The sequence below is a fragment of the Delphinus delphis genome, chromosome 9, assembly GCF_949987515.2.
Source record: "Delphinus delphis chromosome 9, mDelDel1.2, whole genome shotgun sequence".
Lineage (NCBI taxonomy): Eukaryota > Metazoa > Chordata > Mammalia > Artiodactyla > Delphinidae > Delphinus > Delphinus delphis.
In genome coordinates, this window is record NC_082691.1 from 52,045,669 (window position 1) to 52,070,650 (window position 24,982).

A 24,982-nucleotide genomic window follows, 5' to 3' on the forward strand; every position below is an offset into this window, starting at 1 on the left:
GAAGTGTTAATGGGCTATGTGGAGGAGAGAAGTCAACTTCTGGAAATATGGGTCTGTAGAGACTTAGGAGTCACTGTAGAAAGGTGAGAGTTGAAGCCTGGAAGTAGACACATTTGCCTTAGGAGCAATATTTAGTGAGAAGAGGACAAACAACGGTTGGAGCATAAGCCAACAGAAGAACCTGTGTAAAAAAAAAAGTCAGAGAAAGACAGGAAAGAGATGTTCCAGGAGACAAGAAGAGGATGTTTCAGAAAGAGAGAGACTTCAATAATGTTATTTGTCTAGAAAGTCAAACGGGACAAGGACTGAGAAGATGCTACTGGATGTGACAATCAGAAGGTCACTGCTGTCCTTAGAGAGAACAGCTTTGGTACTATAGAAACAGAAACCAAAGCTGGTGGAAGCAAGAGCTGGTCTAATCTCACATAGAGTTTGTTGCGGTTTACCTTAAGGGGGGAGCAAAGCTAAGAAAAAACAATTTTTTTTTAAATTATGAAGGTATCAGCATGTTTTAGGGTACAGAGAAGGAATCCATGGTGAGGAAAAAACCTGAAGATACTATATATTGCATGGGAGCAAATCTCAAACACAAAATACAAAGGATATATAAAACAAAATGGCTTATAAAAAGCCACTGAAAGGCTTCCCTGGTGACGCAGTGGTTGAGAGTCCGCCTGCTGATGCAGGGGACACGGGTTCGTGCCCCGGTCCGGGAAGATCCCACATGCCGCAGGGAGGCTGGGCCCGTGAGCCATGGCCGCTGAGCCTGCGCGTCCGGAGCCTATGCTCCACAATGGGAGAGGCCACAGCAGTGAGAGGCCCGCGTACCGCAAAAAAAAAAAAAAAAAAGCCACTGAATGTTAATTTTTTAAATGGCTAATAAAAAAATAGACATTAAAGTACCTAGAAAATATGAAGATGTGAACCAGCTTAATGTATTTTACTGATAACATTTTGAAGATATAAACAAACGAATAAAAATAATCAAATATGTTCCAATGAAGATACAGAACTTTGTTTATTCCAGTGAAATAAAGGAATGAGAACAACATCAAACTTGTACTGTATTTATTATAACTAGTCTTTGGCAAGAAAAAGATAAATTGGCAGGGCAATTTCATAAAATGCCAATAGAAATCTCAGAATGACCAGTTTGGTGAACAGAATCATGATTTCAGATTGGCCAACCACTCAGATCTGTGTCTTAAACATGGTAGATGATGGTTATTCAAAAGGTCTTCAGTCACTTTTTTTATGGATTTTACCATGTTCATTCCATACAGATAGCAACAAGCTTCTCAGTTTAAGCAGGGCGGGTGACAGGATAGAGCATTCCCCTGCCCCAGTGGCCTGAAGATCTCTGGCGTTCCAAATGGAAACCACTGACTCGTGTGACTCTTACACTTAACAGATGAGTAAACTGAAGTGAGTCCCCAGGAGGCTAAGAGACTTGCTCAAGGTCACAGTGAGCTAAAACAAGGATCTCCTCATACTAATCCAGTATTCTTGCTGTAACAACACACTGCTCCAAAAAAATCTGCAGCAAGTAAGATTTAGTCCCTGGTCTTCTAAGGGGGAGGTATATGTATTTTATTACTGAACCATCAGAGTGTAGACCTAAAGGACCTCTTCTTTCAACACATCCTACGGGAACTCATTTTTATGAACTAGTCTAATATTCACTCAAGTTCAAGCGATTTCACATTGGCTCAAAATTTCCCTTCAATTTCATAAACTAGGTTGCTCTTACGAGGAAGCAAACATTAGCAAGTCAATTATTCATTTTTTTAGAGAGTTAACAAGTCCACACATGTTTAAACTCTAAACAAGTTCAGACTTGAGGGCTGCAAACAGATTACAAGTGCTACTGCTCACAACAAAAGGTCATATATAAAAATTGAAAAGCAAGAGTTCCTTCATAATCAGATTAAAACTGAGCTTTTTGTTATATTAAATAAGACATAAAAGAAATATTTCAAAAGTTCATTTTAGTTTTTACAATAATACTTTCATTAAAAATCTGAAGAAACATCAGAAAAATTCTTACGTATGGAACATGGTGTCAGTATTTTAAAGACATTATCTTCTTCAGTTTTAAATTATAAATTCTATTAATTCAATATTTCCTTCAAGATGCAAAGTGAATCTAAGTGCCCCCAAATGATACTAGTGATCTTCCTAATTTTGTTACTAAGACTAGCACATCACTGCCAAACACAAAAATATAAAAACTAATTAAATAGAAATTACACATAACACCAGCAAAATTCTTAACTCTGCTTTACTAGTCTTCGTACTATATTTCTTAGCAGAGGATTTAATTTTTCCTTTTGTATCTTAATATTATTCTTTCAGTATCTATTAATAGTTAAATAATTAAATATTTATTTCAAAAGGCTTAATTGATTCAAATACATAAAGTGGTATTAAGTAAAACATTAAGTACCACGGTTTTATTTTGCCTTGAATCGGAATTTCAGTGCCTCCTTCACTGGACTGAGAATTGGTGTAAAGCAGAGAGCAAAAAGACATTGTTCAATACAACTGTATAACTGAACTGATTAAATTACTTATAATAGAAAAACTATTATTGCATATCTTAAAATAGGACATAGACATATTTAATCTATACTGGGAGACTTAGATGCATAACCATGCATAAGAAAGTAGGCTAGTAGATCAGATGTCCTTCCAAGTCTGCTTTCTCACAGAAAAGGAATATAACATAATCCTCTATGCTACATGTAAAAGAATGAAATTAGAACACTCCCTAACACCATACACAAAAATAAACTCAAAATGCATTAAAGACCTAAATGTAAGGCCAGATACTATAAGACTCGTAGAGGAAAAACAGGCGAAACACTCTTTGACATAAATTAAACATAATCACATAATCACAGCAAGATCGTTTTTGACCCACCTCCTAGAATAATGAAAATAAAAACAAAAATAAACAAATGGGACCATATGAAACTTAAAAGCTTTTGCACAGCAGAGGAAACTATAAACAAGATGAAAAGACAACCCTCAGAATGGGAGAAAATATTTGCAAATGAAGCAACTAACAAAGGATTAATCTCCAAAATATACAAGCAGCTCATGCAGCTTGGTATCAAAAAAACTAACAACCCAATCAAAATATGCGCAGAAGACCTAAATAGACATTTCTCCAAAGAAGACATACAGATGGCCAACAAACACATGAAAAGATGCTCACCATCACTAATTATTAGAGAAATGCAAATCAAAACTACAATGAGGTTATCACCTCATACCAGTCAGAATGGCCATCATCACAAAATCTACAAACAATAAAAGCTAGAGAGGGTGTGAAGAAAAGGGAAACCTCTTGCACTGTTGGTGGAAATGTAAATTGATACAGCCATTTTGGAGAAACAGTATGGAAGTTCCTTAAAAAAACTAAAAATAGAACTACCATGTGACCCACCAATCCCACTACTGCGCATATACCAGAGAAAACCATAACTCAAAAAGACACATACACCCCAATGTTCACAGGAGCACTATTTACAATAGCCAGGACATGGAAACAACGTAAATGTCCATCACCAGAGGAATGGAAAAAGAAGATGTGGTACATATATACAACGGAATATTACACAGCCATAAAAAGGAACAAAATTGGGTCATTTGTAGAGACGTGGATGGACCTAGAGTCTGTCATACAGAGTGAAGTGAGAAAGACTATCATATATTAATGCATATATGTGGTATCTGAAAAACTTGGTATAGACAATCTTATTTACAAAGCAGAAAAACAGAGACACAGACGTAGAGAACAAATGCATGGATACCAAGAGTGGGGGGGCGGGGGGGATGAATTGGGAGAGTGGGATTGACATATATACACTATTGATACTATGTATAAAACAGATAACTAATGAGAACCTACTGTTCAGCACAGGAACTCTACTCAATGCTCTGTGGTGACCTAAATGGGAAGGAAATCCCAAAAAGAGGGGATATAGGTATAGCTGATTCACTTTGCTGTATAGTAGAAACTAACACATTATAAAGCAACTATACTCCAATAAAAATTAAAAATAAATAAATAAAATAAAAGTAACACAACAACAACAACAAATTACCAATTTATTCCTTTTTATAACTATGGGAACACTGCTCTGAAAGTGAGTTTGCTGTCTTTTAAGATACGCTGTTTGGGGCTTCCCTGGTGGCGCAGTGGTTAAGACTCCGCCTGCTGGGCTTCCCTGGTGGCACAGTGGTTGAGAGTCCGCCTGCCGATGCAGGGGACACGGGTTCGTGCCTCAGTCCGGGAAGATCCCACATGCCGCAGAGCGGCTGGGCCCGTGAGCCATGGCCGCTGAGCCTGCGCGTCCAGAGCCTGTGCTCCGCAGCGGGAGAGGCCACAACAGTGAGAGGCCCGTGTACCACAAAAAACAAACAAACAAACAAACAAAAGAATCCGCCTGCCAATGCAGGGGACACGGGTTTGAGCCCTGGTTCAGGAAGATCCCACATGCCGCGGAACAACTAAGCCCATGCACCACAACTACTGAGCCTGCACTCAAGAGCCCGCGAGCCACAACTACTGAGCCCGTGTGCCACAACTGCTGAAGCCTGCGTGCCTAGAGCCCATGCTCTGCAACAAGAGAAGCCACCACAATGAGAAGCCCGTACACTGCAATGAAGAGTAGCCCCCACTCTCTACAACTAGAGAAAGCCTGCGCACAGCAACGAAGACCCAACACAGCCATAAATAAACAAGTAAATAAATTTATTAAAAAAAAAAAAAAGATATGTTGTTTGCCGAATACTTCAGCAACCACTTGGAGAAGTGTCTAGGAGAACTGCTAACAAAAAAGCACAAAATATTCTTGTAATGTACAGAACATTCCTCAGAGTGTCTTTTGAATATGGTGTAGGTCTTACCTGCAGCACAGCAAAATGCCCCCTTTCCCAAATGGTTAAGTGAAACTAGTTTATGAGATAATTGTTTTTAAAAAAACATAACTTGATAAATACTTTTACAATGAGATCAAGAAAATATTACTTAATTCTTTTCTATATATGAAGATTCATATGCAGAAAACACATAGCCCTCGACTGAGAACTTAACCAAGAGTGAAGTTAATTTAAAATAAAATACTTCTACGAAGTTTGAAAAGAGTGAGTTTAAAAGTTTAAAGTTACAGTATTATTTCGGCTCTTACTTTACTAAAAGCAGTTTTTAAAATTATCTTTGAATTCAACTAAGTTTTTAAAATCAATTTTACTTAAAATTCCAAATCAAGCTTTTCTCTGCACTTAGAAACATATTACTGGCCAACCTGTAATTAAGTAAACTTTCTCTAAGTGGGATAATTTCTTCTCCTTGCTCCACATGAAACTTAACAAACAGAATGTTCTCAAAAATTGCATAAACTGGCATTTTTATTTTTAGATGACTGGCTTCCAACTGGGGAGAAGTTCTTGGGTATGGAATGGTAGTGAAGGAAGGCCTTGATCTTCTGGTCCAAGCATCCAGATCCTATCTTTCTCCATCTGAGAAAAACTCTTCCCTTTAGAGAGTGGTTTCAGAATGTTGGTTATACCTCACAGATATTGGTAAGAGACCTGAGTGGTGATATGGAATTTTTCTTTTATTGGTGGGGAAATTAAACAGCCTTTGGTTTACGCAGCAGAGTAATAACCCTGAGTATATGTAATGACAACTCTAAGACACCCATTTGCAAATGCTAAACAATAACGGTGTCTTAAGAAGAGTGGCTCTAGTGTATTTGTGTTTGGAGGTCTTTTTATTGGAAAATACTTTAATATTCTCTCTTCTGTATTTTCAACACTAGTAAAGTGCCCTGAACTCAGCAAGATTTACTGAAGATAATGACAAGAGTTTCAACAGCATATAAAACTTTTACCTCCTGTGTGTTCCTCATGGACACACGACTTTATTGGTGACTCTGCTTCTGACCTCCAAATCAGGCTGGTCAATGACTGGCCTTTACTAGATCTATCTAGAATACCAAGGACATGGCGACCAATTGTTTCTTCAACAGCTGCTGTTGTCTTTACAACTTCTAAGAGGATCTTCAGAAGTCTGCTATTAGCTTTCTGGAGTGTATACCTGTATAGATAAGGAAACATTTATTAAAATATTTAATCTTTTTAAAGCAAACACTTAATGTTCCACAAAAAAATACACTACAAAATATTTGACTTAAAAAATAAAACTTCATATGATCCTATTACAATAATATGCAATAGCACTAAAAATGAAGTGCTTTTTGTATTTATTTTATAATTATAAATTTTGTTTTCTTCTGAAAAATTTTCATCAGTGAACTATAATATTTTTTGAAAATGTGCAGCATTTTACTGACCTGAAAGAAATCAAATAACTAAAATTTTAAGCCAGTAGAGTTTGCAAATTAGAAGAAAATTTTAGGGAGATGCAAAATTTCAGTTTTAAAAAGTGTGGCAGTACCTAAGCACATGCAAGTTATTGAGCTGGTAATACCACTGATGGTTACTCTTATATATTTTACATTTAATCTTCTTTTATGTTAAATAATATATTTTAAAATAAATTCAAAAATTCCACCAGAAAAAAATATGCTTGTATTTCTATACCTTAATGGTGATGATCTACATGGTTAAATTACAAAAACAGGCAGAGACCTGTTTTTAAAAAGGTCTATAGTACAATTTCATTATCTGCTAACACCAGAGGTAATATACCCCAAGCAGTTGATTATTTTATCTGCTCCAGAGACAGAAACTTCTCAAGTTACATATACCACACTCATTTCAGCCAGGAGAAGGAACCTATTTTCAACCAAATGGAATTAATAGTGCATCTCTCGTTTTTTATAGGTAATACATTCTTATTTTAAAAATTTTAAAAAATGCTCCTAACCACCCACCAAAATATCTTAGTACTCACAGATAATCACGGTTAACATTTTAATGCCTAGCCTTCTAGACATTTTCCTTCCTCTTCCTCTCTCATAAATACAGACATTTTAAAAACAAAAATTGGATTATCCTGGACAAAGTGTTTTCATAAGCTTTCATTTTTCCTCAACACAAACATCTTCATGTGTCAAGAAATATACTTCCATAAACGGTGACTCAGAAGGTGAACTGATTAACCTTTTGAATAACTAAACAACTCTCTTGTCCTAACAGCTTAATTCAACAAAGGTACTACAGTGGCAAACTATATATTTAATACATGGAGACAAAATAAGAAACTTTCATGTTAAAGGTCCTCTGACTTAAGACAGTTTCTCTCTCAACTTCACACTATGGGAGATTCACTGACAAGCTGGTTAAAGGATATCTGTTTTCACAGGCACGTGACGTAACTATTTTAAGACAAAGTAATAAATGGAGCGGTCTTCCTTCAGTATTTGTCAAGTGAAAAAGACAGTTCTATTTTTACACCTAGATCAAGTTCTCTGGTTACATAAGCAAGGAGATTAAAAATAAAACTCTAAATAATTTAGTTATTAGTAGGAAGTAAGTAAAGGGTTTTATTTCTATAACTTTTTCTGAGGTTTTGTTCAAGCCCCAAACACCCCCGGACTAGGATAATTTGAAAATATTTCTACATAAGAGAAGTGATTAAAATTAATATGATGGTAAAAAGAAATAAATAGGAATACTCATTTATCAACACTCACTACATAAATTCCTAAAAATTAAACACTGTATAATTTAAAAAATATACTAATTAGAGATAAATAATATAAAATAAACATTTTGTTTATTTTATATTGCCACGGTAACTCTAATTTTCATACACTGTCTTTCTTGTTTGAGTTCCATACTGACTGTGTTCCATACTGATGATCCAATGGGGAAGCCAAAATCTTAGGGGCCAAATTCCTCCATGCAAGCTGAGGAAGGAGGTTAGGAGGACACAGAGGGTTGACAGTCACAGATTGGAAAAGGAGGAAATTAAGTTAGTAGATATTAGTTTTAATTTTAAATTAGAGAAATTATTTTCATTTGACCAAAACAAATTTTAAAATACTGTGCTTACAGACCTACTGGAGAATGGACTTGAGGATATGGGGAGGGGGAAGGGTGAGCTGTGACAGGGTGAGAGAGAGTCATGGATATATACACACTAAAAAACCTAAGGTAGATAGCTAGTGGGAAGCAGCCGCATGGCACAGGGATATCGGCTTGGTGCTTTGTGACCGCCTGGAGGGGTGGGATAGGGAGGGTGGGAGGGAGGGAGACGCCAAGAGGGAAGAGATATGGGAACATATGTATATGTATAACTGATTCACTTTGTTATAAAGCAGAAACTAACACACCATTGTAAAGCAATTATACCCCAATAAAGATGTTAAAAAAATAATACTAAATAAATAAAATACTGTGCTTAAACTCCTAATATTAATGTAGGGTAACTATTCTCATTTTCATATTAATCTCTATAAAATCAAAGTAAGGGAAAGTTTTGTTAACATCGGATCATTAATTTATTCCTCTAAAAATGTGGGATGTGGATTAAAAGGTCTCATCTGTTATAAAGTAAATGCATGAAAGAAGTTAAATGCAGACTATCACTAAAATCATTTTTTTTCTCGTCATGAACAAACCAGGGGGTGGCTTATACTGAATGCATGTCCAAACAGTGAAGGAATAAACTCACAAGCACAACTTTGTTTTTTAGGATAAAAAATGGCATATGAGCAGAATAAAATTTATCAAGAAAGGTTCAATAACCAAAGAATGCTTTATCATTCACTGAGTGAAGTATATGATCAATATCCAATAAAATTATATACAAAAGATTTTTTAATTTGTCTATTTAATCATCAAATACTGATTTTTTACATAGAGTACAATGTACAAATAAAATAAATGTACAAAATAAAAATAAGGACAAATAAAGTTTATAATATTGAGACAACTATTTTAACTCACTTTACATTGAAAAAATATGCATTCTGTATACCTTTCAGTGGACAGAATTTCAGGAGGCACCTCTTCAGGTTTTCTGTCCAATTCCTTTTCTTTAAAGGTCTGCTCCTCAATTTCTCCTTGGTTTTCATTTGCATTCTGTTTAAGTTTATAAAAAGATAGAGAGGACAAAATAGAAAGAAAACCTGTCATCTTGGAAATAGCATGTCATTCTTCTATACTGTTATGACATGAAACAGAAGAAACCTCTGCGTGCAAAACAGATACTGTTTGAAAGAGTATTTAACTATATTTTATCAAGAGATTAGCATTATCAAAAAAGATAAAAAGTCTGGTGCACAGATGAAAAAAATTTTAATGGGTTCAAGCTAAGGCATGCTATAATGCAACAATAAAGTTTGTTAGGTTACTCTGCTCCTTGGTGAAATAACAGCTGTTGCTAAACCACTGTCAGATTCAAATTACCCTAAATGGAATGTAAGGCATCTTGACCCCACCTACCTTAAACGTAAACAATCACAAATATGTTAAGCTCATACCTATAAAAAATACATTTCACACAAACAACAAAGACACACAGATCCTACTGCATTGTGGATCCACTGCTCCTAGGTGGGTCAAAGTCCATACTACCTGTGTTTGCGTACTGCTGTTGCGCAGCTCACAACACAGCTTCTCTCTTCCAGCTAGAGACAGCTGCTTTAGTGCTTCCAGCTCCTCTAAAAGCACCCTCTCTCTCTCTGAAACCAGGTTTTCATTATCTATTGAGGATCTCTAAATAAGAAAAAAGGTCATGAGAGAATATTGTTTGCGATAGAAGGAAAAGGCAGGAATATTAAGCAGACTTCTTTTAACCCCCTGGAACCAACAGGCCCTGGTTCTACGCTGCTTCATCTTCCATGATTAGGGGTTAAAAGCATATATAAAGTTCAATGCAAAATTTGAAACTTAAAAAAAAGTTAATTAGGCCTAAATATTAAGCAATTTTTGCAGTTCAATTAATATTATTTTTATATGCAAGTTTTGCATTGAAAATTCAGAAGTTTAAATTCACAAAATGCAATGAAGAAAAGCGTAATTAATTTTTCCAAATGATATATCTTACGTTCAACTCCCAATTTTCCTATTATTCTATATCTGAAACTATATTTCAAGAGTTCTCTATTTGTTATCTCTTGTTGTACCTTAACTTTTCAACTAAATTTAACAAATTTGTTTTTATAAGAACTTTTACATAAATATTTGCTTTTCTACGATGATTTTGTGAGTATATTATATACAGCAATTGAAAAGAATCCAGCTCCCAAATACCAAGGAATATGTAAATTTAGTCAAGAAAGTGGTAAGAACATTATGTAAATCTGCATTTCTCAAATCAAGAAGAGATGTTTCCCTGGAGAAAGTTCCAGAAACATACTACTTCCGATTTCCATTCATGATTAAAAAGATAGAATAAAGATAGATAAAGGTAAACCTTGGAGATGCTAATTGGTGTACTCACAAAACTATAAATAAACATGGGAAAACTGAATATCAACTGCACCCCAGCACAAAGAATTTCCAAAACTGTCAAAGTACTTTTGCCATGTACGGTCAATGGAATGTTTAAAAACAAACAGCCTTGTAACCACTTTTTCAATGCCTAAAAAGGCAGATATGTCAAACAGTAGAGAGATAGTGCACTCCAAGGTTGAGTTAGGTGTCCCTAACAAGACCTTAGGCTGTTGTGCTGGTGGAGTCTGTTCCTGATGTTAAATATTTGTATTTATTCATATTACGGCAATAATTCTGACTTAAAAAAAATAAAAAAGCTATATAAAGAACAATGCTATTTTAATTGGGGAGGAAAGGGACTCTGGGTCCCATACCTGGGCTAATTGTTTATTCAGCCTCTTGATCTCTTCTTGCAGCTGTTCCTGGTCTTCTCGCTGTCTCTCCATCTGCCGCATGTGTGCCTGCCTTAGAAGTTCCGTTGCCTGTTGATGTTCTTGGTATTGTCGTACAAGTTCCTGCCTCATATCTTCTAACTGTTCTTCATTTAACATTAGTTGTCTAGAAGCATCTATACTTGATACCAAAATCTCATCATCGAGCTATAACAGTAAAAAAATTAATTAATTAATTAAAATTTCAACCATAAAACATTTTGTGGAAATCTGTCGGCACTGATATTTTAAATACAAACAAAAGTAATTCTAATACTAACCCCACAGAGCACCTCATTTTAAAATTCCCATTATTAAAACTAAAACATAAATAATTTTAAAAATCTGTCTTAATTATAATTTCAAATCAATGTGAAGTTATTAGTTTATTATCATTATACATGTTGCTCTCCAAAAGCAAAGTAACTATCAGTTATTTCAGACGTAATCTAAGGGAGAAGAATTAAGAAAGACATTCAAGATTCCTTATACTCTTAATGAATAACTCCATTATTTCTCTTGACATTTTATAAAGAAATAATATAAATGGAATACTTATATTTTAAAATTAAATTTATAAAAAGAGAAATTTTATCTCTTTAATTTATATTATGCAGTGGTCATCAGAGTACTACAGAGAAATGCTCGATAAGAAACAAACTTCAATAATTTCTATTTGGAAATAAAAGCCTTATATTCCACTTTCTCATTCTCATAAGAAGTCCACTCCTTAATGGGTTTCAACAACTACCTCAATTCCTGAAGAGCTACTACTTAAACAAATCATTCTGCCTTGAACAGTTGCTTGCAAATTAAAGAGGTTTACATGATTACCTCACAACTTTGCACTTCATAGAGTTGACAATTTTAATTGAATATGCCTCTAAAAAGATGTAACCTATCATGAACATGAATAAAAAATCTGAGGCTTCCCTGGTGGCGCAGTGGTTGAGAGTTCGCCTGCCGATGCGGGGGACACGGGTTTGTGCCCCGGTCCGGGAAGATCCCACATGCCGCGGAGTGGCTGGGCCCGTGAGCCATGGCCGCTGAGCCTGAGCGACCGGAGCCTGTGCTCCGCAACGGGAGAGGCCACAACAGTGAGAGGCCCGCGTATCGCAAAAAAAAAAAAAAATTGAATTAAGATAATTTTAAAAGAAGCAGAATTTACTACATTCTGTTAAAGGCCCAAACAGTTGAGGTATAGACACAGGATAGATCCTCCATTAATGAATAAGTAAAGAAGAAGAGTATTAGTATAAATAGAGTAGAATGCTTTAAATTGTCTTCTCAAATGGGTAGCTCTTTCCTTGTGATATTATCCTATTAAATTAAGCAAATCTTTTAATCACACATATTGCCAAATTGTAGTATAACTGATCTTGAATTGACTGAAACAAAATTAATGTAGGTATAACTTACAATGAGGTTTTACCATGCACAATGTGTACAGGACAAATAGGAATACTATGAATCTGACTAGTTTTATTTAATAATAATACTAAGTCATTTATTCTTACACTTTAAAAATCCCAATTTGAGACTGAATTGAATACTTATCTTCTCCATTAAGCAGTACTACTGTTAATATTTTTATAGTGAGGAAAGTCACACTTTTTTTTTTTTTTTTTTGCGGTACATGGGCCTCTCACTGTTATGGCCTCTCCCGTTGTGGAGCACAGGCTCTGGACGCGCAGGCTGAGCGGCCATGGCTCGCGGGCCCAGCCACTCTGCGCGGCATGTGGGATCTTTCCGGACCGGGGCACGAACCTGTGTCATGAACCTGTGTCCCCTGCATCGGCAGGCAGACTCTCAACCACTGCGCCACCAGGGAAGCCCCCACACTTTTTTAAATAAGTTTTTATACTGAAGGAAGCATACTTACAGATTCTCTGACCATAAATGTTTTATCTTTGGAGAACATTTCTTCTGAAATAGTCAGTTCACAGTCCTTTGATTCTAGTATATCATCAAGATTACCCTTGTTTGATAACAGAACTTCCTTTCCATCTTCTCCTAACTCTTTACTAAGTGGTTTAAATTCTTCTTTAAATTTCTTGTCTGTTGCCTCAAAAGTCTGAAAACCAAAGTGACCTTGTGATAATTTCATTTCATTTAAATAATGTTCTTCCTGACAGAAAACAGATGCTTGTTTTGAAGATGGAGCATCTTCTTTTTCCCCAGATATTCTAGATAGTTCACTTTGCTGAGCAAATGCTATACTCATTGACACAATGACCTAAAGAAATGAAGCAAACAAAAAACGATTAGATCTATAAATACTACCAGGAATTTAAAAAGCAAGTTACCTCTCAAAATTACTCGAATTAGTAAAAAGATGGCCTCATGCTTTTAAACTAAAAGAAATCCTAGGATAAAGTGATAAGGAGATAAAGATTCTCTATTTTACAATGAATCTACTGTCAAAGTATTTTACTGCCTGCCTTTTAAAAATCAATAATTGTAAAAATTTTTTTCTTACCGTAACAGCAATAAATGTTTGGTATAGAAATTTAAATATCTTTAAGTCGAGAAATGCATTTCTATATAATTTTAAATGGCTTTAAAGTTTCAAATTATACATATGTACTATAAATTCATTTGATCAATTCTCTATGTTGACATTCAGACTGAATCCATTCTTAACACTAAACACCACTGTTATTAAATCTTTTAAACCATATCATTGGGCATATTCTTTCTGATTTCCTTGAGTGTAACAGGGAAGAGACAATTTTGACTCCACCTTTCAATCTGTTTCTTTTACTTTAACCTTTGCTTTTTGTTGCTTTTGTCATTATAATCATACATAATGGCCTGCCTCAGGGAACCCTGCCCTCTGCCTGAATGTGAAACTAAAGTGCCTTTGTTCAGCTCACAGGGAGACAATCTGACCCTGCCCACCTGTGAATGGCTGCAGAAAAGAAGAAATTAACACATCCCTTCCCTGAGGCTGGCCATTCCATGAGATATCTGTAAGACTTACGCCTTTTTACTTTACTTCCCCACCTCTTCCCACTCTCTGTTCTTAAAAGAAACTGGCATCCAAACCCCAATAAGATGGTTTTTTGGAGACAATAGTCTTGCCATCTTCTCGGTCTGCCGGCTTTCCGAATAAAGTTGTATTTCTTGCCTCAAAACTTCATCTCCTGATTTACTGGCCTGTTGTGCAGTGAGCAGAGCGAGCTTGGACTCAGTAATGGACTCAGCAAAGGTAATACATAGAAGACCAAGCACTTTTCTCACTTCCTACCATATCCCCCACCTTTAAGGAAGGCCGAACTCTTTCCTATGGTACTACTCACAAACGCTAAAGGACGTTTTTCAGGCTGAAGGGAAATAACACCAAAGGGAAACAAAGTGTGAAAAACAGCAGAATACACATTCTTTTCAGGTATGCTTGGAGTATCCAAGCAGATAGAACATATTTGGGGCAACAAATTTAAATGAACTGAAATCATACAAGGTATGCCCAACCATGAAGGAATTAAAAATTATTATATTAATCAAATCAATCAATAGGAAGATATCTGAAAATCCCAAAGATATGGATATCAAACAACCTATTTCTAAATAACCTATGAATCAAAAAGGAGGTCAAAAGAGAAATAAAAGATTTGGACTGAATGAAAATTTGTGGAATGCAGCTTAAAGAAAAACTTAAAGGGAAACTTATACCATTAAATGAATATATTGGAAAAGAAGAAAGGTCTTTTAGGAAACTAGAAAAAGAAGAGCAAATTAAACCCAAAACAAACAGAAACAAGCAAAAAATAAAGAACAACAACCAATGAAAATAAAACAAAAACAATTTTAAAAAACCCAAAAGCTGGATCCTTTGAAATATCAATATCATCAATAAACTTCTAGCTACACTGACAAGGAAAAAGGTGAGAAAGTACAGATAACATTCAGATCCCACAGCCATTAAATGATAAAGGGATACTATAAACAGCTCTACCAACAATAAATTCAACAGCTTAGATGAAATGGACCAATTCTTTGAGTGACACAAACTACCAAAGCTCACTCTAAAATAAATACAGCACCTGAAAATAACAGAATCTATTAAAGAAACTGAATTCAGTTAAAAAAAAAAAAAAACTTCCAACAAGGTAAACTCTAGGCCCAGTAAGATTCATTATCTAATTCTACAAAATATTTAAGTCTGAAATAATACCAGTACGACATAAATTCTTCCTGAAAATAGAAGAGGGAATATATTTCAGCATTTTATAAGACCAGCATTATCCTAATATCAAAACCAAAGACATTATAAGAAAATAAAGCTAGGGATAACGTTCCTCATGAAAACAAAACACAGACAAATATTCTTTTTTTCTCAGCCACACCATGTAGTTTGTGGGATACTAGTTCCCCACCAGGGACTGAACCTGGGAATTCCCCAAACAGTCTTGGCAAAGTATTATTAAATATTGTAGAACCCAACAATATAAAATGGAGGAGACTGGCTCCAAAGGGACATGAAAACACTTTGGAGGTGATGAAGATGTTTTAAATCTTGATTGTGGTGTTGGTTTCATACATGCAAACATTTGTTAAAATTCACTAAATTTTGCACTTATAATTAGGGAATGTAAATTTCATGTAAATTACACCTCAATAAGGATGATTACAAGCAAACAACAAAAACCTGACCATATGTTAAGTCACAAAACAAACTTTTGAAATTCTGAAAAACTGGTATCATAAAGATCACTTTCTTTTGTATATTCATTTAGATTAGAAATAGATAACAAATAATGAAAAGAACTGTGTGGTTTGAAACAAACAAAAAACCAGACTCAACTACCTTGTAATTCTCTCCTTTCTATTCACCACCATACCATCTAACCAAATTTCACCTGTGTTTACAATTAACTCTGCCTACTCTGTGTGGGTGTAGCTGAACTTAATTGAGGAGAAAAATAATAAACCAAGCTGACTGGTCTCATTTTAAATTCACAACCACTACCCTTGAAATGAGCCATTAGTGATACTGGGTGATTCTACTCAGTTTCCCTTGTCTTTTCCATTTCTTATTCCTCCTCTTAGCCCTTTGTTTTCTCGTTTTCTCCTTAAAGCTCCAACATCTTCTCTTCCTTTCTCATTCTCAGGTGCCGACTTTGCTTTTTATTTTACTGAGAAAACAGAAGAAATCAGAGAAGAACTTCCACAGTCTCCAAATACTGCATCTGAAAACATACCCGAATCATGAGTCAAATATTCTTACCTTCCTTCCTGTTTTAATGGATTAAAACTACCATGCTCCTATCTAATGGCAACTTTTCAGGGGACTGCATCTCTTCTCATCTACTCAAGGACATTGCTCCAGCAACTGTTCCTCTCTCTTTAATCAGCTATTTTTTTCCCTTTCTCCTCAATCACTTCTATTAGCACAGAAATACAATGTGATATCCTTGATCTTAAACAAAAACAAACCAGCAACAACCAAAATCCACTACTTGACTCCCTACATCACCCTTTAGCTACCACTGTACTTCTCCTCTTTCAAGTACGACTCAAAATAATTCCTCATTCTTCTCCTTCACTCTCTCTCAAATCCAATGTAATCAGTTTGTCTTTACCATCCCATCAAATGTGTTCTTGTGAAAGTCACCAATGATTTCACATTGTAAAATCCAATGATTTATTTGCACTTCTAATCTTTCTTGATTTATCAGAAACATCTGACAGTTTAATACATTCTCTTCTTGATACACTTTTATTATTGGCTTCTGTGATGCAATTGTTTGTCCTTTCCATATTTAATTTATCACTCCTTCACCTCCTTTGTTCTTCCTCATTTCTCTGACCTCTAAACATCGGCATTGGGCTTCCCTGGTGGCACAGTGGTTAAGAATCCTCCTGCCAATGCAGGGGACACAGGTTTGAGCCCTGGTCCAGGAAGATCCCACGTGTTGCGGAGCAACTAAGCCCATGCGCCATAACTACTGAGCCTGAGATCTAGAGCCCATGCTCCGCAGCAAGAGAAGCCACCGCAACGAGAAGCCCGTGCACCACAACGATGAGTAGCCCCCACTCACTGCAACTAGAGGAAGGCTGCGTGCAGCAACGAAGACCCAATGCAGCTAAAAATAAATAAATAAATTTAAAAAAAAAAGAAAAGCATTAAACATCGGCATTCTCTAGGCTCAGTTCCCAGGTCCCTGCTCTATTTACACTCACTATATTAATTTTTTTCAATATTTTTCACTGCAACCATGGTAAACATACACATACAACAACAATAAAAAAACATTTTACATTGTGACCCAAAGCATACATAGGTACTTGTGTGTATATGTTTTATATAATTGAACTTTTCCATTAATATTAAAATCCTGGTCCCAAACCAATAAATTGATTTCATGACTTAAAAAGAAGTTATATCTCATAGCTTGAAAAACACTAGATACTAACTAGATACTAACTACTGTATTTACATGTCTAGTTTTATCTTAGTTCCTGAACTCTAGATTTATATATCCAATCACTTCCTTAACACTTATATTTACACATTTAATAAGTGTTTTGCATATAACAGGAAAGCTGAATCCTTAAGTCGCCCACTCCTCTCCAGAAACTACTCCTTTGCGTTCTTTTTCATCCTAAGTCCAACACCTAAGTAAACAGTAACTCCATTCTTCCATTTGCTTAGGTCAAATTACCTGCAGTATTATTTTCCCTTGAAGGGCAAGTCCTTGCCCCTCTTTCCCTGTATTTCTTCTTCTTATATCTAGTTAAGGTCTGCTGAGGAGATAAATCTGTACCAGGACTTCACAATATTTCTCCAAATGGAACCCATGAATACAGAGGTGGCAAGACTGAATCAAACCATCCTCCAACTTGGCAAAGCTGGCAGTTGGGCAGGTGACCTTCACACTCTTGCCAGTTCTCCTTGGACACCTCTTGAAGACATCCACTGGAGAACTGTTGACTTTTTCTTTTGCATCCCACTTTCTTAAAAGGTGCTCAATCTGTTATCTTCACGATTCACTCTCTCACTTCCATCTGGAATCTCCCCTAATGTCACTTCAAAAGTGAGGTCTTCTGTGATTACCCTATAGAAAATAACATCATCTCACTCCCCATGGAATTTCCTTGTCCTATTACCCTGGTTCATTTTTTTCTTCATAGTATTTACTACTGTCTGTATATTGTCTATTTGCACCAACTAGAATGTAAGGTCTATAGGAGTAATGATTTCATTTCTTTTTCCTCTGTTATACCCTAGCATTCAGAATACTGCCTGGCAGTGAAATGTTAATGAATGTCTATTTTTTCAGTAGTACCTACCCAAATCACAGGCTGAATCTAATGTTATCTATGTTGGGAATCACTACCTCTACTGGCTTCTTCTATATACCCTGTGCTTTTAAAACAATGTTTCTCAGTCTTTTTCTAATATCGTATGTGAGGGTTATAGGGTAGAGCATAATCCTGTCTGTACTGGTGACTAATATAAACCATCTATACTATTCTAGGATCAAGCTGGGCCATCAAATGTTGTCTCTTGGATCACAGTACCTTGGCTGCCTTTGGAACAGTTTTCACTGACCTGTACTTTGGTAATCTGCTATCAGCTTGGATAAATGATGCTTCACAAAACAGATTTATATCATCACCATTATCATAGTAGTAAGACTACTTTAAAAATGTCACTTATGAGTCTTTACTATCTTCTAGGTGCTTTATATGTATTAGTTCATTGAATCTTCACAAGAATTACTATTATTTCTATTATTCTCCTCCTTTAACATAGAGGGAGCCGAGATTGAAAACTTAAGTAACTTTCCTAAGATCACAAATCTAGTAAAGCAGAACAAGAATTTAAAGCATGGTAAATCCTATACCAAACCTCATGTTCTTAACTACTATACTATGATGCTCTGCTATAAACATTTCACTTGAGAAATTTATGTAAATGGTTAAGTACAAAAGAAAACCTGCAAGTCTCTAAAAGAACTAGATAGTGAGAGCTATATAAAAGTGATGGAGGGCTTCCCTGGTGGCGCAGTGGTTGGGAGTCCGCCTGCCGATGCAGGGGACACGGGTTCATGCCCCGGACCAGGAAGATCCCACATGCCGCGGAGCGGCTGGGCCCGTGAGCCATGGCTGCTGGGCCTGCGCGTCCGGAGCCTGTGCTCCGCAACGGGAGAGGCCGCAGCGGTGAGAGGCCCGCGTACCGCAAAAAAAAAAAAAAAAAGTGATGGTGCCTCACTTTTTACTGTGAATTAAATATTCAATTCAGATATAGAAGTGAGTAGGTCTTTATGGCCCACATATTTCCTTGAGTCTTGACCTCCTCATCTAATTTATGTTTAAACTAATTCCTTATGCATTTCCTGTAAATTCTGTCACTCCTTCCACTTTAAAATGCATATACTCCACTATGATTGTTACACTGTAACAGTTTAAATATTATAAAAAACAAGCAGACAAACTCAGAATTCAACTGTTCCAAAATAAGAACCCAATTAGGTGTAAGTATTTTAAAAGAGAATACAGAGACATAAGAAATGGAATCATAACGGTATACTAGGTGATATGCTCCGTGCTCAGGAGATTACAAGAATAGCTCTGGGCATAGCAGCCAACAGCATCTACAGTCATTAACATCACAGTAACTTCTCTGGGAGGTAGGCAAAGGTAATACATAGAAGACCAAGCACTTTTCTCACTTCCTACCATATCCCCCACCTTTAAGGAAGGCCAAACTCTTTCCTATGGTACTACTCACAAGGTTAACAAATTTATAACTCTGAAAAGTTTCTAATTACTATTCTACATCAAGAGAAGAATGCGTTACTCAAAAGAAAAATTCACAGAAAATTCCATTCAAAGGCAATTGTGGTTAATACCAGTATTTGACAACTTAAATGAGCTATGTATAAAATTTACAACAAAAAATAAAGTGCATTACCACCAATAAAACGTATATTTTTTGAAGGCTAAAAGGGAATACAGACCACAATAACCTTCCAAATAAACTATAAACTTACCTTAGCTACTTCTTCTTCTAATCGTTCTTGGTACTGTTTTTCCAGCAACTTAACCATATTTGTTTCCTGTTTCACTCCAAATTCACCAGAAAACTGAATTAAAAAGCAAAATATGACATGTTTATTTACACTAATTATACACCACTTATTTTTAAACTTCTACTCTCAAATATCTTCAAAAGATTACTATTTTTTAGAAAGCTTCTGAAAAATTTTAATAAATAAATTTCTGCTCCCTTTATTAAAAATAATTATAGCGAATAATTCTAGTGTACAATTCTACTAAATAATTGTACTTACTACAGTGAACTTAACAAAGATGCAAAGTGAGAAATATATTTATAATTACTAACACACAGTTCTAGAGTGGGGAAAAGATACTTCTTAAATATAATTAATAAGACGTGCATGTATTTAATTTTAAATAATGTTAACAGTGGCTATCTTTGCTCATGACATTATAAACAAATTTCTTTTCTTCTTGGTACTTATTAATAGTATCCAGTTTTCTACAAATACAAATTACTTTTATAAACAGAAAAAAGAAGAATGGTTATTTAAATGTAAACATGTTCTTGGCAAGAAAGTACTTCTTTATTTACCAATTATCTGAATGTCATCCAAACAGATATTCCATGTGGGATGAATGTGGAAGAATTGAGAATGTGGCCAATGTCTCTCTTCTATATCCAGAATGAGAGACAGCAATGATCTTTTTTCTGTAGGACTTAAGAACTAAAAATCTACTGAGTGAAGATCAGGGTTTTACAGTTATGTTTGAGAAAAGTGGCCACAAACTGGGAATATATACAGTGCTGAGGAGAGGCAAAAGGTGGTTTAGCTAGATGAGATATACTGTAAAAGATGAGGGGCTTTTCTATAGCATATGGCCTGTGCTGAAGAAAGCCTCATCCAATGTCCCAGCCCTAGCATACTGAATTTTGGGAATTCCTAAATACTATTCCAGAGACAGCCTAGTTCAATTCTCCATGGTAGGAAGGAAAGCTGTTTCTCTTTTCTGAAACTAATTTGTTATAAAGTTCAGGGCACTGAAACTAATTTGTAATACACCCCATGTTATATAAAACAAGACAAATTTTAAACTAGAATGTATTTAGGGGGAAAAAACACCTCTCAATTTTAACTTTCTTCTGTTTTTCCTATGCTATGAAAGTACATCAAATTTCTTCACTTATATATTCTTCTGGGTCTTTTACATAATGTATTATCCTCATATTTACTATACTTAATTCTTAGCAACTATTTATTGGATAATTATTAAACCACAGACATAAAAATGATAGTAACAAAAATAAAATCAGTGTACATAACAGTTTAAAGATATAATACCTCTGTTGCACCATCGATGTTCTGTTTTAGACAACTTCCAGGATATACTGTTTTCTGTACATCAGATTCAGTAATTACCATTGAATCAATGGAAAAGCTAAAAATAAATAAAAGAGGATGAAAGAATTAGTGTTGTGTGTAAATTTTACTGTTAGTCCAAATTTACAGCATGCATAAAATGTGTATTGGGGCAATGGAAACAAGAATGACAGGTCAAGAGTTACAGGTATTGTAACTTAAGTCATATTTTTGACTGATTAAAAATAAAGCAGCAGAATTAAATGATAGAATATTTTAACAGATTATCCCTGAATTTTATGCCATTGTATAAAGTCTACTACAAAAGCATGACATGGAGCTGTTTATAAGTATTAACTTTTTTTTTTTTTTTTTTTTGGTACGCGGGCCTCTCACTGTTGTGGCCTCTCCCGTTGCGGAGCACAGGCTCTGGACGCGCAGGCTCAGCGGCCATGGCTCACGGGCCCAGCCGCTCCGCGGCACGTGGGATCCTCCCAGACCGGGGCACAAACCCGTGTCCCCTGCATCGGCAGGCGGACTCTCAACCACTGCACCACCAGGGAAGCCCAACAAGAAATAACTTTAAATACATGTTCATAGGAGTGAACATGGCAGTCAATAAGCCTCATTTTTGCAGGGTGGGAGAAAACTAATGGTTTTAGTTGAAAGGTATTAATACATTTCCAGTGATTATTAGAGAAACTCTAAAAAAGCATGATGAGCTGGCAAAAAGCCCAAGTGCAAGAACAGCAAAGTAGGTCTACACTTCCAGAAAACTTCCTTTTCTTCATGCTTTGGAGAGAAAACATCACTAATTAAAGGAAGGAAACTTGAAATACTGTAAGTGGTTATGAAAGAGTTCTTGCTATATACCTATTTTCTTTCTTATCAAAAAACCTAAAGTAATAGTTTCCAAATATCAATCTATGGACTGCCCGCTTCAGAATTACCTTGTTACAAATACAAATGACCAGAATCCATCTCTAAGCTACTGAATCTAACTCTTCAAATGTAAAATCCAGTAACCTGTAATTTCAATAATAACAATGAAAAAATAATAATTTCAAACACTAATAATTTCAAAAACCTCCAATGTTTTTAATGCATGGTAAAGTTTGGGAACCACTGACCTCAAATAAAATGGAAGCCTTATAAGGCTGTGCCAATGCTGGATAAACAATTCCAAAGCCTACATACAGACCCTGAATAAAAGATGGAGAAACAGAATGCTTCCGAAGAAGTGTGGAAATTCAGTATTTTGTCTCCAAAAAAACCCAAAACAAAACAAAAAACCCCCTTGTCTTTAGGTTCCAATAACAAGTGCCTATAGAGGCATTACTCTTAGAGCAGCAGAGCCAGTCAAAGTTAGGTTAAATCTCTGAGGACTTTATAGAGCTAGTTACATACTACAGCACACTTCCCTACTAAATTATAAACTGTTCATTCATTTAACAAATATTTATTGAGCACCTACTATGCATAGGGAATTATTATAGGGTTTGGGATACAGTGAATAAATAAACAAAAATCCCCTTACAAAGCTTGAACTCCTTCACAGGGGACAGATAACAAAAACAAATAAATAAACCTCCCCTCCAAATATAATATAGACTTGTTTTTGTTTTATATAAATATATAGTTTTAAATATATAAAACAGTTAATATAGAAAAATGAAGCAGGAAATTCATATACACAGTTATAAGGGATGATTTTAATTTCAATAGGGTGATCAGGATAGGCCTCATGAGAACATGACATTTGAGTAAAGACCCAAAGGAGGTAAGTGTGTTGGGCATGGAAATAACTAGAGAAATATCATTCCAGGTAGAGGAACAGCAATGAGAGTGAAATTCATAAGGCAGAAGCATACTGATGGTTTGAGTATCTCGAGGAGATTATGTGGCTTTACAATAGTAAGTGACAAGCAAGTCCGCAGGAGATAAATTCAGAGAGATAAACAGGGACCCATTATATAGGTCCAAGTAAGGCACAGTAAGGACTGAGGAGCACTAGAACAGCATGATTTGTCTTAAATTTTAAAAGCAAAGTTTTAGAACTGTGTTGAGAACAAACTTTAGGGAAGAGTTAGAGTAGAAGCAAGGAGATCCATTGTTGCAGTAATCCAAGTAAGACATGATGATGGCAGGGACCAGGGGATGAGAAGTGGTACAGTTTAGATTTATTTTTTAAGTTGAGATAACAGCATTTCTTGATAGACTGGAAGTGAGGTTTGAAAGAGGAGTCACCAGAGATGGAATTAGATGGCTGCAGAGGAGCAAATTTTGAGGGGAAGATCGAGTTGTATTTTGGACATGGTGAATCTGAGCATTAGACAACCAAGTGAAGAAAGTCCAGTATGACTGGAATGATCATATCTTATATTCTTTGTGTACTCCCCATATCAAAGTAGCAAAGACTGGACATACAATAAACAAGTAACATGCACACCGCCTGATTTAACTTAGCATATTCATAACAACAAGCATCTTTATAAAATAAAGGTGTAAGTAAAATTCCTATTATAAAATGTATGTGGTTTACATTAACATTTACTTCACACATTTCAGAGATGAAGAATTATCTCCTGTTCTTATTTCTTGGCAATGCTATAGCCCATCTCTTTCAAGCAAATTTGCTTAAGTTACACTTTTTTCTTAAAACAACCATACTATGATTGTTACTAAGCTACAAATACTATTGAATGAAATTATAAGTAGATGGATACCTTGGCTGAACTGTAAACTCATTAACAGCTTGTAGCCTTTCATGCAAAGAATGAATCTCTGCCCCATAGTTTTCTTCAGTTTCTTTCAGTTGCTTCTGCAAAGAGGATACGAGGTTTTCTAATTCTTGAACTTGTCCTTCAAGTTGTTTAATTTTTTCAGTATCTTGCAGAGCAGATAACTTTCTTTTATGACAAACATCTGAGTTACATGAATGGAAGAAAATGCACATTTCAATACAAATTTCTTAGTGAAATACCAGTCACTGTTTTGAATGTACAGAAAATATTAATTCTTCTTTGAAAAATGTTTTTTAGTAGTAATAACTCAGGTATCAATTTAAACTCATTTAGACTTATGATAACAAGAAAACATGAATAGTGTAATTCAAGATCATTTCTTCTATCTTCATGGCGGCAGTACCCCTAAAACTACCAATTTTATGTCTTTAAATTGAAAATAATGTATAACCAGAGAATGTAAGAAGTGGGAAGACATGAGTAGTCTAAATCTTTCATTCTAAGGATGAGAAAACTGAGACCAAAGAGGGTTACAGTGAAATGCCCAATGCACTACATTGTCTCAAATTTTAAAGTAAAAAATCAAATTACTGAACATTTGGTATAAAAACACCACATTACAGTATATAATCAAAATTTACCAGTGTCTTGAAAATCTGTCATCTGAGGATGGGTTGACAAAAAGTCTGTTTCCTCTTTTGGTAGGTTTTCTTCTGCAAATTCAAGTTTCACATCACCTGTCTGCTGTCTTTGAATCTATTGAAAATAACAGAAGAAAAGCAGTGACATAAATATATGACCCAGGATTGTGAAAACTATATAAAAGCAACTTTACCTTTAAAATGTTTCCTCCAAAATCACCTAAAATTGTGACACTCTAATACAAATATTTTCCCTTCCAAGTTATTCCACGCTCTCTTTTGACACAGTGACTCACATCCCATTCCCTTCACAGCATTGATATTATATTAGTAAACATAATGTTCTTTCATAACCAGAAGGAATTTCATTTTACTAT

General features: G+C 35.4%; 1 protein-coding gene across 8 annotated transcripts in view; it reads right to left on the reverse strand.

The window, feature by feature from the left end:
* Positions 1-24,982, reverse strand: part of AKAP9 (A-kinase anchoring protein 9) — a 147,312-nt gene that overhangs the window by 60,003 nt on the left and 62,327 nt on the right. For 7 of the 8 annotated variants that reach the window (XM_060020544.1, XM_060020548.1, XM_060020546.1 and 4 more), the window contains 9 exons: positions 24,606-24,720; positions 23,947-24,145; positions 21,203-21,299; positions 19,853-19,945; positions 12,733-13,086; positions 10,794-11,018; positions 9,559-9,699; positions 8,960-9,063; positions 5,904-6,109 (listed from right to left, as the gene is read on the reverse strand). In XM_060020544.1, coding sequence (XP_059876527.1) covers positions 5,904-6,109; positions 8,960-9,063; positions 9,559-9,699; positions 10,794-11,018; positions 12,733-13,086; positions 19,853-19,945; positions 21,203-21,299; positions 23,947-24,145; positions 24,606-24,720 — 1,534 coding nt within the window. The remainder of the gene's footprint in view (positions 1-5,903; positions 6,110-8,959; positions 9,064-9,558; positions 9,700-10,793; positions 11,019-12,732; positions 13,087-19,852; positions 19,946-21,202; positions 21,300-23,946; positions 24,146-24,605; positions 24,721-24,982) is intronic. The other variant, XM_060020545.1, reaches the window with a different exon arrangement.